Genomic DNA, 16,854 nt, shown 5'->3' on the forward strand with positions numbered 1-16,854 from the left:
TACCTTCTAAAGAGCTGTGAAATATATTATATAACCAATAATATTGTATTGTCAGCTTTTTGAAGCTGCTGTGAAAAACTGAAAGTAAAAGATGCAAAAACTAAACGTAAGAACTGGAAGCATATAAATGGCACACATAGAAAATATGTACTTCTTAGACTTGCTTTCGATGAGAATGAGAGATCTATAACTCACATTTCTATGTGCATTTGGTCGGGTCACCCAGAAAGTTCCATATTCCAGCTTTAAACATAAAGAAATATGACATCAGACATGTCATATTTCTTATTTCTCGTGTTTTCTGTATTATATACAGTACCAGTCAAAAGTTTGAACACACCTACTCATTCCAGGGTTTTTCTTTATTTTTACTATTTTCTACATTGTAAAATAATAGTGAAGATATAAAAACTATGAAATAACGCATATGGATTCATGCAATAACCAAAAAAGTGTTAAACAAATCAAAATATATTTTATATTTGAGATTCTTCAAAGTAGCCACCCTTTGCCTTGATGACTGCTTTGCACACTCTTGGCATTCTCTCAACCAGCTTCACAAGGTAGTCACCTGGAACAGGTGTGCCTTGTTAAAAGTGAATATGTGGAATTTCTTTCCTTCTTAATGTGTTTGAGCCAATCAGTTGTGTTGTGACAAGGTAGAGGTGGTATTTGGGGCGGCGGGAATCCTAGTGGTTAGAGCATTGGACCAGTAACCGAAAGGTTGTTGGATTGAATCCCCGAGCTGACAAGATACAAATCTGTTGTTCTGCCCCTGAACAAGGCAGTTGACCGACTGTTCCCCGGTAGACTGTCATTGTAAATAAGAATTTGTTCTTAACTGACTTGCATGGATAAATAAAAATGGAATACAGAAGATAGCACTATTTGATAAAAGACCAAGTCCATATTATGGCAAGAACAGCTCAAATAGGTAAAGAGAAACAACAGTCCATCATTACTTTAACATGAAGGTCAGTCAATCCTGAAAATGTCAAGAACTTTGAATGTTTCTTCAAGTGGAGTCGCGAAAACCTTCAAGCTCCATGATGAAACTGGCTCTCATGAGCACCACCACAGGAAAGGAAGACCCAGAGTTACCTCTGCTCCTGAGGATAACTTCGAGTTACCAGCCTCAGAAAATGCAGCCCAAAGTAATGCTTCACGGAGTTCAAGTAAGAGACAAATCTCAACATCAACTGTTCAGAGGAGACTGCGTGAATCAGGCCGTCATGGTCAAATTGCTGCAAATAAACCACTACTAAAGGGCAACAAAAAGAAGAGACATGCTTGGGCCAAAAACACAAGCAATGGACATTAGACCGGTGGAAATCTGTCCTTTAGTCTGATAAGTCCAAATTTGAGATTTTTGGTTCAAACCACTGTGTCTTTGTGAGATGCAGAGAAGATGAACGGATGATCTCTGCATGTATGGTTCCCACCATGAAGCATGGAGGAGGAGGTGTGATGGTGTGGGGGTGCTTTGCTGGTGACACTGTCAGTGATTTATTCAGAATGTATTTAGAAAGGCACACATAACCAGCATGGCAACCATCCCATCGGGTTTGCACTTAGTGGGACTGTTATTTGTTTTTAAACAGGACAATGACCCAACACAACTCCAGGCTGTGTAAGGGCTATTTGACCAAGAAGGAGAGTGATGGAGTAATGTATCAGACAACCTGGCCTCCACAGTTACCTGACCTCAACCCAATTGAGATGGTTTGGGATGAGTTGGACCGCAGAGTTAAGGAAAAGCAGCCAACAAGTGCTCAGCATAGGTGGGAACTCTTTCAAGACTTTTAGAAAAGCATTCCAGGTGAAGTTGATTGAGTGTGCAATGCTGTCTTCAAGGCAAAAGGGAGCTACTTTGAAGAATCTAAAATGTCAATATATTTTGATATTCCACATTTGTTATTTCATAGTTTTGTTGTCATCACTATTATTCTACAATGTAGAAAGTAGTAAAAACAAAGAAAACCTTAAATGAGTAAGTGTGTCCAAACTTTTGACTGGTGCTGTATATATTTTAATTTAGTTTATTATTATTATTATTATTATTATTATTAGTTGTTCTATTTTGACATTGATTACTGCACTGTTGGGAAGAGCTTGTTAAGCATTTCACTGTACTTGTTGTGCATGTGACAATAAAACTAAGAAATTACAAAAGACGTATTACTGTCCCCAGCAAACAAACTCTCTCTCTCTCTCTCTCGATCTCTCTCTTTGTCCTTCCAGGTGAGCGTGTTCTGGCCAGTGGTTCTGTTCAGCTGCCCAGGTTCACCTTGCTGGAGTCAGGCAGCCTGCTCATCTCCCCATCCCACATATCAGACGCTGGCACCTACACCTGCATGGCCAGCAACTCCCGGGGCATAGACGAGGCTGCTGCTGACCTTGTGGTGTGGGGTGAGTGTGTGTGTGTGTGTGTGTGTGGGGGGTGGGGGGGGGGGGGGTCTAGTGCACTGTGTCGATCCTGGGGAGACTTGCCAAATCTTACACATTTCAATTATGTTACATAGTAGACTATTATCTGATTGGTCGATGGACTTGATTCAAGGACAACATGTGACTTGATCCAGGGACAACGTGTGACTTGATCCAGGGACAACGTGTGACTTGATCCAGGGACAACGTGACACTTGTTCCAGGGACAACGTGACACTTGTTCCAGGGACAACGTGACACTTGTTCCAGGGACAACGTGACACTTGATCCAGAGACAACATGTGACTTGATCCAGGGACAACATGTGACTTGATCCAGGGACAACATGTGACTTGATCCAGGGACGACATGTGACTTGATCAAGGGACAACATGTGACTTGTTCTAGGAACAACATGTGACTTGATCCAGGGACAACATGTGACTTGATCCAGGGACAACATGTGACTTGATCCAGGCACAACATGTGACTTGATCCAGGGACAAAATGTTTGTTGATCCAGGGACAACGTGTGACTTGATCCAGGGACAACGTGACACTTGTTCCAGAGACAACATGTGACTTGATCCAGGGACAACATGTGACTTGATCCAGGGACAACATGTGACTTGATCCAGGGACAACATGTGCCTTGTTCTAGGAACAACATGTGACTTGATCCAGGGACAACATGTGACTTGATCCAGGGACAACATGTGACTTGATCCAGGGACAACATGTGACTTGATCCAGGGACAACGTGTGACTTGATCCAGGGACAACGTGTGACTTGATCCAGGGACAACGTGTGACTCGATCCAGGGACAACGTGTGACTTGATCCAGGGACAACGTGTGCCTTGATCCAGGGACAACGTGTGCCTTGATCCAGGGACAACGTGTGACTTGATCCAGGGACAACATGTGACTTGATCCAGGGACAACATGTGACTTGTTCTAGGGACAACATGTGACTTGATCCAGGGACAACATGTGACTTGATCCAGGGACAAAATGTTTGTTGATCCAGGGACAACATGTGACTTGATCCAGGGACAACATGTGACTTGATCCAGGGACAACATGTGACTTGATCCAGGGACAACGTGTGACTCGATCCAGGGACAACGTGTGACTCGATCCAGGGACAACGTGTGCCTCGATCCAGGGACAACGTGTGACTTGATCCAGGGACAACGTGTGACTTGATCCAGGGACAACGTGTGACTTGATCCAGGGACAACATGTGACTTGTTCTAGGGACAACATGTGACTTGATCCAGGGACAACATGTGACTTGATCCAGGGACAAAATGTTTGTTGATCCAGGGACAACATGTGACTTGATCCAGGGACAACATGTGACTTGATCCAGGGACAACGTGTGCCTTGATCCAGGGACAACGTGTGACTTGATCCAGGGACAACGTGCCACTTGGAGAAATCAGAATGTGCAGCACGCACTGCATCCTTCTATTTCTAGTGTGTGTGTGTTCATACACCCACTCTCTCTCCCTACAGCTCGCACCCGTATCAACACCCCCCCTCAGGACCAGAGTGTCATCAAAGGCACCAAGGCCACCGTGACCTGTGGAGTTACACACGACCCCAGTGTCACTGTCAGGTAGGAGAGCACACACACACACCAAGCACTATGTGCACACACACACACACACACACACAGTACACTTTTATACAGACACACTGCACACACACACACACACACACACACACACACACACACACACACACACACACACACACACACACACACACACACACACACACACACACACACACACACACACACACACACACACAGAGCGAGTGAGATGCACACAAAGCATCTTATACACACACGGACACACACACTTTTCTCCAACCTTACATACAACAACACACACTAACATTGCACAATATGACAAGGTCACAGGGGCAGGTCACACCTGCTGTGCATGTCAAGAAGCAACTGTGTATTAAAGGCTCAATGCAGTCAAAAACGTGATTTCCTGTCTTCTATATATATATTTTTCACACTATGAGGATGGAATGATACTGTGAAATTGGGAAATGTATGATTATGCCCTTTTTGTGTAAGAGCTGTTTGAAAAGGCCGCCTGAAATTTCAGTCTGTTTTGGTGGGATGGAGTTTTGGCAGTAAATTAGTTAATAGACCAATAAGAAAGAGAGTTCCAAACCTCTGCCAATTACAGCTAGTTACAGTTTATCCCATCCTCACTCAGACCACTCCCAGACAGTCCTAGTAAAATTCTTGCTTGAGAAATTGTTATTTGATAAGAAGTCATTTTTTTTCTTTTTGACCATTTTAGTTGAAAAGTACTTAATTGTTACCCAGAAATGATTTGATATTTAGATAACAATGTCTGCATTGGACCTCTAAACTGTAGGTATGTGTGGGAGAAGGAGGGCTCGGTCATCAACGCCCAGTCTATCCCCCGTATCCGGCTGGACCCGGATGGTACCCTCCACATCTCCCAGACCTGGTCAGGTGACATCGGGACCTACACCTGTAGGGTTATGTCGGTAGGAGGCAACGACTCACGCAGCGCACACCTCCGAGTCAGGTAACACCATCGACATATCTCTCTCTCCCTCTTTATCATCCTCTTGTTTTCTCTGTCTCTCTTTCTTGTTCATCCTGTCTCTTTTTAACACACACAGAAAAATACCTTCAACATTTTCTAACTTTCTGACCTCTCGTTCTTTTGCCACCTCTTACTCATTGTCTTCTTGTAGCACAGCTCTCCAGTCCCACCTCTCCAGTCCCACCTCTCCAGTCCCACCTCTCCTGTCTCACCTCTCCTGTCTCCTGTCTCATCTCTCCTGTCTCATCTCTCCTGTCTCAGCTCTCCTGTCTCAGCTCTCCTGTCTCAGCTCTCCTGTCTCATCTCTCCTGTCTCATCTCTCCTGTCTCATCTCTCCTGTCTCACCTCTCCTGTCTCACCTCTCTTGTCCCACCTCTCCTGTCTCACCTCTCTCCCCATTCTCAGCTCTCCTGTCTCATCTCTCTCTCCATTCTCCCCTCTCCTGTCCCATCTCTCCTGTCTTACCTCTCTCCCCATTCTCACCTCTCCTGTCTCACCTCTCTCTCCATTCTCATCTCTCCCTTCCATCTCTCCTGTCTCACCTCTCTCCCCATTCTCACCTCTCCTGTCCCATCTCTCCTGTCTTACCTCTCTCCCCATTCTCACCTCTCCTGTCCCACCTCTCCTGTCTCACCTCTCTCCCCATTTTCACCCCTCCTGTCTCACCCTCCTGTCTCACCTCTTCTGTCACACATCTCATGTCTAATCTCTCCTATGTCACTTTTCCTGATTCACCTCTCCTGTCTCACCTCTCTCCCCATTCTCACTTCTCCTGTCTCTCAACTGTCTTACCCCACTCCTGTCTGTCTCTCTCTTTTCTTCTCTACCCTGCTGTCCTTGGTTTCCTATAATGATGGATTTTGAGTAAATCATACCTCTAAGAAAGTATTTTTTAAAACTCATCCAGTCATATCTCATCTTTCTGTCTGCCCATCTGTTTGACAACCTCTCTGATTATCTGTCTACCCCCCCACCCCTCAGGCAGCTGCCCTATGCTCCAGAGAACCCTGTGGCCCTGCTAAGTTCCTCAGAAAAGAGGGCCATTAACCTGACCTGGGCCAAGCCCTTCGACGGGAACAGCCCCCTACTTCGCTACATCCTCGAGGTCTCTGAGAACAGTGAGTGATCTCATTAGGACACAGGCAGATGGATAATGAGAAAGAATAAACCACTGTTAGTAGGAGGAATAGAATGAAGACAAGGATTAGATCATCTGCAGGTTTGATATGTGTCTGTTCTCTCTTCCTGTGCTAGACGCTCCCTGGGCTATCCTCCTGGCCAACATAGAGCCTGAGTCGACAGCGGTGACCGTCAGTGGACTCATACCAGCACGCTCCTACCAGTTCCGCCTATGTGCCGTCAACGACGTGGGCAAGGGCCAGTTCAGCAAGGAGACTGACCGGTGAGAGAGAGAGAGAGCCCTCCCAGGATTCCTCTCTCCCCTCTAAAGCCCCTTATCCCCTGTCGTGCAATGATAACAGCCTACTCAGTCTCTCAGTCAACCAGTGTGTGATCCCGTGCCAGTACACATTGTCCACGGTTTATATATGTGTGTGTGTGTGTGTGTGTGTGTGTGTGTGTGTTGTGTTTGTGCGTGTTTATCTGCTGAAGGATTAGTAATTGAGCCGATGCAGCCAGACACACGCCACCACTTCACTCACTCAGAGAGGGCTTTGGGGGTGTCCTGGGAGATTGTTGAGATCAGGTTGGCTTCACTAGCCTGAGTCACTTCTCATAAAGTAGTGTGCTCTGGCCAAAGGTAGTGCACTATGTAGGGAATAGGGGTTCATTTGGGACTCAATCCCTCCTCTTACACAGGCTAGCTCGTCAAGCCAGCTCAAATGTGAGCAGTTGGATCCCCAGCCATCTCCAGCTGAGAGGAGAGCCATAGGAGGCTCACGTCCGACAGCGCAGGGGTTCACACTGAGCGCTTTGTGCTTCCATTTGATCCTAAAGTGCCACAATTAATCTCAACTGCGCCTCGCTTTCTGAAAAGTCATATCTCTGTATGGGCCCTTTGGTTTTGAATTGATTGAATTGATTCAGCATCAGCTGACTGGTCCGCTGTGGTCTTTGGTATTAGCCTTTTCTCTCTCTGGCTAGGTACCTTATGTGTATCCATCAGTAGGAAATTCATTAAGGCAGAGTGATGGTTTTGTACACAGCTTAGACACAGATACTGCAGATAGCATGGACAAAATCAAATCAAGTTAAATGTTATTTGTCACATGCTTTGTAAACAACAGGGGTAGACTAACAGTGAAATGCGTACTTACAGTCCCTTCCCAACAATGCAGAGAAAGAAAATAGAGAAATAATATAAAAGTAAAACACATAATAATAAAAGTAATAATAAATACACAATGAGTAACGATAACTTATATACACAGGGTCCCATTATCGAGTCGATGTGCAGGGGAACGAGGTAATTTAGGTAGATATGTACATACACAGTACCAGTCAAAAGTTTGGACATACCTACTCATTCCAGGGTTTTTCTTTATTTTTAGTAATTTCTATCCTGTAGATAGCATTTCAATTAACAGTTGAGTCTCTTTAAAAGTTAATTTGTGGAAATTCTTTCCTTCTTAATGCGTTTGAGCCAATCAGTTGTGTTGTGACAAGGTAGGGGTGGTATACAGAAGTTACCACTATTTGGTAAAATACCAAGTCCATATTATGACAAGAACAGCTCAAATAAGCAAAGAGAAATGACAGCCCATCATTACTTTAAGACATGAAGGCCAGTCAATGCGGAACATTTGAAATTTGAAAGTTTGTTCAAGTGCAGTCGCAAAAACCATCAAGCACTATGATGAAACTGGCTCTCATGAGGACCGCCACAGGAAACGAAGACCCATAGTTTTTTGGTTTAAACCACTGTGTCTTTGTGAGACGCAGAGTAGGTAAACGAATGATCTCCGCATGTGTGGTTCCCACCGTGTAGCATGGAGGAGGAAGTGTGATGGTGTGGGGGTGCTTTGCTCGTGACACTGTCAGTGATTAATTTAGAATTCAAGGCATACTTAACCAGCATGGCTACCACAGCATTCTGCAGCGATACACCATCCTATCTGGTTTGTGCTTAGTGGGTCTGTCATTTGTTTTTCAACAGAACAATGATCCAAAACACACCTCCAGGCTGTGTAAGGGCTATTTGACCAAGAAAGAGAGTGTTGGAGTGCTGCATCAAATGACCTGTCCTCCACAGTCACCCAAACTTAACCCAATTGAGATGCAGCTCAGCATATGTGGGAACTCCTTCAGAACTTTTGGAAAAGCCTTCCAGCTGAAGCTGGTTGAGATAATGCCAAGTGTGTGCAAAGCTGTCATCAAGGCAAAGGGTAGCTACTTTGAAGAATCAAAAATATAAAATAGTTAGAGTTTGGTTACTACATAATTCCGTATTTGTGACTGACCAGCTCAAATCGGTCTTATGCCGCAACATTTGTGTTTACATTGGACAAAAGTAGAGACTCAGAGATACAAAATGGTATATCATACACTGCAATTGAGGAACAATGGGGAAGTAATTCTGCTTTGAAAGTTGATCAACTTGTAAACTCACTTTTGAGAAAAGGGCCTTTGAAAGTTTTGGTACCTACTGGAGCACTCTCCTTTGTGTAAACCCATTCATCATTGTTCACACCCTCTTAAGCCTTAGCCCCACCCATCTCTTTAAGAATTCACGTGAGGTAATGTGCTAAACGATGAGTAGTGTAGAAAATATTAAGACTAAAAGTGGTAGTAGCCAACAACAAGGAACAATTCCAGGTAAACATAGTGTCCAGATAAAACATGTTATAAATATTAGACACTTACCCAGACACATTTGTCTAAATTGATCCTTATATTAAACCAGACGGCACAATTATTTTTTCTTCTTTTTTTAATTGACGATAGCCAGGGGCACACTCCAGCACTCAGACATAATTCACAAATTAAGCATTTGTGTTTGGTGAGTCTGCCAGATCAGAGGCAGTAGGGATGACCAGGGATATTCTCTTGATAAGCATGCAAATTGCACAATTTACTTTTGGGTGTCAAGGAAAATGTATTGACTAAAAAGTACATTATTTTTCTTTACGAATGTAGTGAAGAAAAAATTGCCAAAAATATACAATTGTAAAGTAATTACAGATACCACAAAAAACTGCTTAAGTAGTACTTTCAAGTATTTTTAGTTAAGTACTTTACACCACTGCTTAAATGGCGTCACACCAGTACATCAGCATACTTTATATACAGTCGTGGCCAAAAGTTTGGAGAATGACACAAATATTAATTTCCACAACGTTTGCTGCTTCAGTGTCTTAGATATTTTTGTCAGATGTTACTATGGAATACTGAAGTATAATTGCAAGCATTTCATAAGTGTCAAAGACTTTTATTGACAATTACATGAAGTTGATGCAAAGAGTATTTGCAGTGTTGACCCTTCTTTTTCAAGACCTCTGCAATCCGCCCTGGCATGCTGTCAATTAACTTCTGGCCACATCCTGACTGATGGCAGCCATTCTTGCATAATCAATGCTTGGAGTTTGTCGGAATTTGTGGGTTTTTGATTGTCTCTTGAGGATTGACCACAAGTTCTCAATGGGATTAAGGTCTGGGGAGTTTCCTGGCAATGGACCCAAAATATTGATGTTTTGTTCCTCGAGGTACTTAGTTATCACTTTTGCCTTATGGCAAGGTGCTCCATCATGCTGGAAAAGGCATTGTTTGTCACCAAACTGTTCCTGGATGGTTGGGAGAAGTTGCTCTCGGAGGATGTGTTGGTACCATTCTTTATTCATGGCTGTGTTCTTAGGCAAAATTGTGAGTGAGCCCACCCCCTTGGCTGAGAAGCAACCCCACACATGAATGGTCTCAGGATGCTTTACTGATGGTAGTGCTCACTTTGTCTTCTCCGGACAAGCTTTTTTTCCGGATGCCCCAAACAATCGGAAAGGGGATTCATCAGAGAAAATGACTTTACCCCAGTCCTCAGCAGTCCAATCCCTGTACCTTTTGCAGAATATCAGTCTGTCCCTGATGTTTTTCCTGGAGAGAAGTGGCTTCTTTGCTGCCCTTCTTGACACCAGCCCATCCTCCAAAAGTCTTCGCCTCACTGTGCATGCAGATGCACTCACACATGCCTGCTGCCATTCCTGAGCAAGCTCTGTACTGATGGTGCCCCGATCCCGCAGCTGAATCAACTTTAGGAGACGGTCCTGGCGCTTGCTGGACTTTCTTGGGCGCCCTGAAGCCTTCTTCAAAACAATTGAACCGCTCTCCTTGAAGTTCTTGATGATCCGATAAATGGTTGATTTAGGTGCAATCTTACTGGCAGCAATATCGTTGCCTGTGAAGCCCTTTTTGTGCAAAGCAATGATGACGGCATGTGTTTCCTTGCAGGTAACCATGATTGAAAGAGGAAGAACAATGATTCCAAGCACCACCCTCCTTTTGAAGCTTCCAGTTTGTTATTCGAACTCAATCAGCATGCCAGAGTGATCTCCAGCCTTGTCCTCGTCAACACTCACACCTGTGTTAACGAGAGAATCACTGACATGATGTCAGCTGGTCTTTTTGTGGCAGGGCTGAAATGCAGTGAAAAAGTTTTTTTTGAGATTCAGTTCATTTGCATGGCAAAGAGGGACTTTGCAATTAATTGCAATTCATCTGATCACTCTTCATAACATTCTGGAGTATATGCAAATTACCATCATACAAATTGAGGTAGCAGACTTTGTGAAAATTAATATTTGTATTTTTCTCAACTTTTGGCCATGACTGTACTGTTACGTGCATGTGTATCACATAGTATTCCATACATACCTCTCTGGGATCATGTCGACAACTTCCGGTGAATAAATAATGATAAAAATCATGGATATTAAACATCTAGGTACATACAAGTGTCTTATATCGTTTAAAAGCTTAAATTATTGTTAATCTAACTGCATTGTCCGACTTACCATAGGCTTTACAGAGAAAGCATGCCATGCGATTGTTTGAGGATGGCGCCCCACGTAAAAATATTTTTCAACCAGCACAGGCTTCATAAAATCACAAATAGCGATGAAATATTCACTTACTTTTTGAAAATCTTCCTCTGATTTGCAATCCCAAGATTCCCAGCTACAACATGCATGTTCATTTTGTTAGATAAAATCCTTCTGTATATCCCAAAAAGTCTGTTTAGTTGGCGCCATCGATTTGAGTTCAACTCCGTAGTTGAAGAAATGGTGCTTGTAGTTGATGACTGCACTGCTGCCTTTGCTTGCTTGGGCCAGCTCTCTTTTTGATGACTGTATGAATGGTGGATTAGAGTCAGGCGTGTTCTACTGATTGATGCTGAAAGACAAATTCCAGATACAAATATTTTAGCATTATTTTACAATAGATGCAAAATGGCATTCTGAGATATCACTACACACAGTTCATGCAGGGAATGTTAGCTACTGTAGCTAGCCAGCCATCTAACATCAGTTGGCTAGCTAAGCAAGCTTTAAAGCCTAATGTTAGCTAGCTAGCAATGTGAAATGGCATTCTGATAAAACTACACTAACTTTACACACACTTTATACACATAAGTTAATGTTAGCTAGCAAGCCAGCCACCTAACCTCAGCTGACGTTAGCTAACTAACAGCAAGCTGTAACTTGGGGTCTTTTGTTTAGACATGTCATGTTAACGTTAGCTAGCAAAATTTTTAAATATAATCCCAATCCATAGAGTAACATAACTAGCAATACAAACCGATTGTCATAGCAAGCTAAAGTTAACCCCTGTGCGGCCATCCAGCGAAAAATCATATCACCATTAGCATAACAAAATGTAATAATAAAAAAAAAAAAAGATTTTTTTCAAATTATATCGTTTTATAGATACACCTCTCCTGAATCGAACCACATTGTCCGATTTCAAAAAGGCTTTACAGCAAAAGCAAAACATTAGATTATGTTAGAGGAGTATATCGTAAAAGTAGCCACATAGCCATTTTCCGACCAACCACATTCATCACAAATAACCAAAAAACAGCTAAATGCAGCACTAACCTTTGACAATCTTCATCAGATGACACACCTAGGACATCATGTTACACAATACATGCATTCTTTTGTTCGATAAAGTTCATATTTATATATAAAAACAGCATTTTACATCGGTGCATAACGTTGACTAACTATTTTCCCTCAAATGCATCCGATGAAACAGAGCTACAATTTACTAAATTACTATTCGAAAACATTTTTAAAATGTAATATTGTCATTCTAAGATTTATAGATGAATATCTCTTGAAAGCACCTGTAATGCCAGATTTAAAAATAACTTTACTGGGTAATCACACTTTGCGATAAAAGGGGATGCGATACTCAGAACAATAGGCTAGCAATAGCAATAGGCTAGCCATCTTGGAACAATCGCATATCACATCTAGTCTTGTATACTATTGTCAATAATCCCTTACCTTTGGTTGTCTTCATCAGAAAGCACTTCCAGGAATCCCAGGTCCACAACAAATGTATTTTCGTTCGAAAAAATGACTCCTTTATGTTCCAAGAGCTTGTTCTTGTTAGCGCGTCTGAAGGCTGCTCCAAAACTTCCGTCGGCCACGGGACAGCCATTTCGAGAAAATGAATTTTTTCCCCATTTAGGTTCGTTCAAACATGTCAAACGTTGTATAACATAAATCTTCAGGGCGTTTTTCAACAAGAGAGCCAATAAGATTCGAGGGGGACGATTGCATTGTGTTTCAAAACGTTTCGAAAGGGGAGGGTAACCAGGGGCGCCGGCGTCATAATGGTGATGGCCCTCTCCGTGTGACCACGTTCCACAGCGTCTCATTCATTCAATTTTAACAGTAGAAGGCTCAAACCAATTTGTGAAGACTGGGGACATCTAGTGGAAGCAATAGGAAGTGCTCAATGAACCATAGCTCACGGTTTGATTAATAGGCAACGTGATGAAGTTGAGTTCGCAATTCAGAATTCCACTTCCTGTTTCCATCTGTCTCGGGGTTTTGACTGCCATATGAGTTCTGTTATACTCACAGACACCATTCAAATAGTTTTAGAAACTTTAGGGTGTTTTCTATCCACAAGTATTAATTATATGCATATCCTAGCTTCTGAGTTTGAGTAGGAGGCCATTTAAAATGGGCACGAATTTTTTTCAAAAATCGCTTTAGCGCCCCCTATCCTAGGGGAACGCCAAGAGGTTAAACAAATAACGTTATGTTCATTGTTAGTTAGCAAGCCAGCGATTGAACTCTAACTGTCTAGCTAACAGCAAGCTTTAGCTTGCAATGAAAACAACATTCTGACAAAATTAGAATCTTATAATATCTGAATCTGTAGCTAGATTCTTACCTGTATACATGGATGAAAGCTTCACGGCAGACTGCAACCCCTTTTATAAGACATCCTGTGTTTTTTCTGTTTAGTTTGCACAGCTTGTTTGGCTGGTTGTGTTCCACTGATTTCAAAACAGGTTTTTTTTCAGAGTGAGAGAGAGTAAGCATTGCGTGGCACGATTGCGGTCCAGAAAGTATTACATCATCACAACTTTTCCCCACTGACCTTTGTCGATAGCGCCTGATAATTTCAGAGCAGGAATGTTATTGAGAGCAGTAGCAACATATTTGCAGTTCTCCGTGGCTAAAGTTATATCTTTCAAATAAACTGCAGTAGAAAGGACTATCTAGGCATTACGAGCAGCTCATTTTACAGACACAAGATGCCACACTGCAGTCGAATCCAAACTCATCTCTCGGCATGTCTAGACCACTCATTATCTCAGCAAATCATGGCTAGCGCGAAGGTTGCTGGCTTTCTCTGTGGCTAAACCAACTAGGCTCGTAATTTAACATTTTCATTCGTATTTACAGATGACGTACAAGTTTGATATTAAGGCAGATGAAAGTTCACATGTTCGAGAAGGCATTTCTGCCAAAAAATGCATTTTGTTAAAACCTCTTACATCTAGACGTTCCGCTAGCGGAACACCTGCTCCAATATCCAATGATAGGCGTGGTGCGAATTACAAATTCCTCAAAAATACAAAAACTTCAATTTTTCAAACATATGACTATTTCACAGCATTTTAATGAGGCCGGCGACTGTGTACTGTGGACTGTGAACTACACAATGCCATCGAATGAGTCCTGGAACATATTCCAGTCTGTGCTAGCGAACAGTCCTGTAGCTTAGCATCCACTTCATCAGATTACTTCCGTATTAAGCGCGTCACTGGTACTTCCTGTTAGAATGTTTGCTTGTAAGCAGGATTCAGGAGGATAGAGTTATGGTCAGATTTGCCAAATGGAGGGCGAGGGAGAGCTTTGTATGTGTCTCTGTGTGTGGAGTAAAGGGGATCTAGAGTTTCAGTATGTTATCCATGTCCTTTTTCAGACAAGTTTCAGAGAAACATAGGATATCACAGTTCTTCAGGTCCCATTGATAAGGTAGTCTCGAATGGAGCTCGTCCAGTTTGTTCTCCAATTATTGTACATTCGCCAATAGAACAGAGGATAGAGGCGGTTTATTTACTCGCCTCTGTAGTTTCGTCAGGGTGCCCGCACGTCGCCCTCTATATCGCCATCTCCTTCTCTTCTGAGTGTTGGGGATTAGGGCCTGGTCCAGGGTGAGCAGTATGTCCTGGGCCGCCGACCCATTGAAGTAGAAATCTTCATCCAAATCAAGGTTAGTGATCACTGCTCTGATGTCCAGAAGTTTTTTTTGGCCATAGAAAACGACAGCGGAAACATTATGTAAAAAAAATATATAATAAGTTAAGATCAGCACAGAAAAACACAAAACAGCCCGTAAAATGGCCGCTATACATTCCAGCGCCATTCTCATGACATTGTGTTGATTATTGAAAAGAGCAAGAGGTCATGAGACAGGTTATGGAAGAGAAAGAAGTGACAGAGCCTGTCTACAGATTAATCAACACGCTGCATTGTCTTCTCTTCTGACAGAAAAACAAACAACACTCTATCCTTCCAAACTTTCTCTGCTCTCTCTCCTCTCTGCAGTGTATCTCTACCAGAGGAACCTCCCAGTGCCCCTCCCCAGAATGTGATCGCCAGCGGCCGCACCAACCAGTCCATCATGATCCAGTGGCAGCCCCCACCAGAGAGCCACCAGAACGGGATTCTCAGGGGCTACAGCGTCCGGTGAGAACCATGGGATAACAGGATTGGTTGGCTGCTATAACCCTCCCTGGCTCTCTGAATCAAGGACGAGAGTTGTTATGCTACATGGAAGCACATAACATAAGAGCTCATGTTCAAAATGAAGTAAAACCACTAGCTGTGGTTCAATGTGAGAGAAAGAAGAATTTTAGGAGTTACTCTTATAGCTCTGGCAGTTTATCAGTAAGGATACACTTAGTTTGCAGTAGGTTTGTAGCTGGTTGTGTCATGGTGTAGAATAAGTTGGCAGGCATTCTGTAGATATTCCAATCACTCTGTCGTCGTCGTCATTTGCTCACTCTGGCGAGTGCTGTTGACTACTGCTCTGTCTCCCTCTACTGTAGATAGGATGTACTACAGCCCCTGGCCTTAACAGGCACTGTGTCTCAGGGACCATAATACAAAAACACAAGAGTTGAATGTCTTGTTCTCCAACTAAGAATCAGTTTTTACTCAATTTTGTCACCCTGGATGGCCTTGTAGCTACAATCTTCTCAGACTAGACTGTACTGTCTCTTCACCCTGGATGGCCTTGTAGTTACAATCGTCTCAGACTAGACTGTACTGTCTCTTCTCAGGTATTGTCTAACTGGTCTCCCGGTGGATTACCAGAGTAAGAACATATCCAAACCAGACCAGACTAACCTCTCCTCTCTCTCCTCTCTCTACACCCTCTCTCTCCCCTATCCCTCCCTCCCTCCTTCCCTCCCTTCCCCCCCTCTCAGGTATCGTCTAACAGGTCTTCCGGTGGACTACCAGAGTAAGAACATCTCCAAACCAGACGTTACCAACATTCTCCTGGAGGACCTGATCATCTGGACCAACTATGAGATAGAGGTGGCAGCCTACAACAGGGCGGGGCTAGGAACCTTCAGCCACAAGGTCACTGAGTGGACGCTGCAGGGAGGTGAGTGATCCTGGATCCTCGCTGCTTATTTTCCCTTATGCTTGTCAGTCAGATGTTAGATGGAATAGTCTCTGCTCATTTTCCCTGATGCTTTTCAGTCAGATGTGAGTTGGAATATTCTCTGATCATTGTCTTTTATGTTTGTCAGTCAGATGTGAGCTGTAAAGGTCTCTGCTCATTGCTCATTATGCTTGTCAGTCAGATAAATACTTAGATGACATTGGAAGGAAATTGAATGGAAAGGATTTTACCTGTGGAGAAGTTGCCTTTAACCTGTTAGGGACAGACATTCTGCTAGCGAAACGCCTCACCAATATCCAATGGTAGAGCGTGGCGCGAAATACAAATACCTTAAAAATGCTATAACTTCAATTTCTCAAACATATGACTATTTTACACCATTTTAAAGACAAGACTCTCGTTAATCTAACCACATTGTCCGATTTCAAAAAGGCTTTACAGCGAAAGCAAAACATTAGATTATGTCAGGAGAGTACCCTGCCAATAATAAATCACACAGCCATTTTCAAAGCAAGCATATATGTCACAAAAACCAAAACCACAGCTAAATGCAGCACTAACCTTTGATGATCTTCATCAGATGACACTCCTAGGACATGATGTTATACAATACATGCATGTTTTGTTCAATCAAGTTCATATTTATATCAAAAAACAGCTTTTTACATTAGCATGTGATGTTCAGAACTAGCATACCCACCGCAAACTTC

The 16,854-nt window shown here is 42.9% G+C and overlaps 1 protein-coding gene across 4 annotated transcripts in view; it reads left to right on the forward strand.

Annotated features, from left to right (window-relative positions):
* The window catches only part of LOC106610476 (protein sidekick-2), a 184,772-nt gene that overhangs the window by 108,100 nt on the left and 59,818 nt on the right, over window positions 1–16,854 (forward strand). For all 4 annotated transcript variants that reach the window (XM_045724513.1, XM_045724510.1, XM_045724507.1 and 1 more), the window contains 7 exons: window positions 2,242–2,409; window positions 3,948–4,050; window positions 4,835–5,011; window positions 6,014–6,150; window positions 6,287–6,434; window positions 15,058–15,198; window positions 15,942–16,123. In XM_045724513.1, the coding sequence (XP_045580469.1) occupies window positions 2,242–2,409; window positions 3,948–4,050; window positions 4,835–5,011; window positions 6,014–6,150; window positions 6,287–6,434; window positions 15,058–15,198; window positions 15,942–16,123 (1,056 nt within the window). The remainder of the gene's footprint in view (window positions 1–2,241; window positions 2,410–3,947; window positions 4,051–4,834; window positions 5,012–6,013; window positions 6,151–6,286; window positions 6,435–15,057; window positions 15,199–15,941; window positions 16,124–16,854) is intronic.

This window comes from Salmo salar, chromosome ssa01, assembly GCF_905237065.1.
Source record: "Salmo salar chromosome ssa01, Ssal_v3.1, whole genome shotgun sequence".
Lineage (NCBI taxonomy): Eukaryota > Metazoa > Chordata > Actinopteri > Salmoniformes > Salmonidae > Salmo > Salmo salar.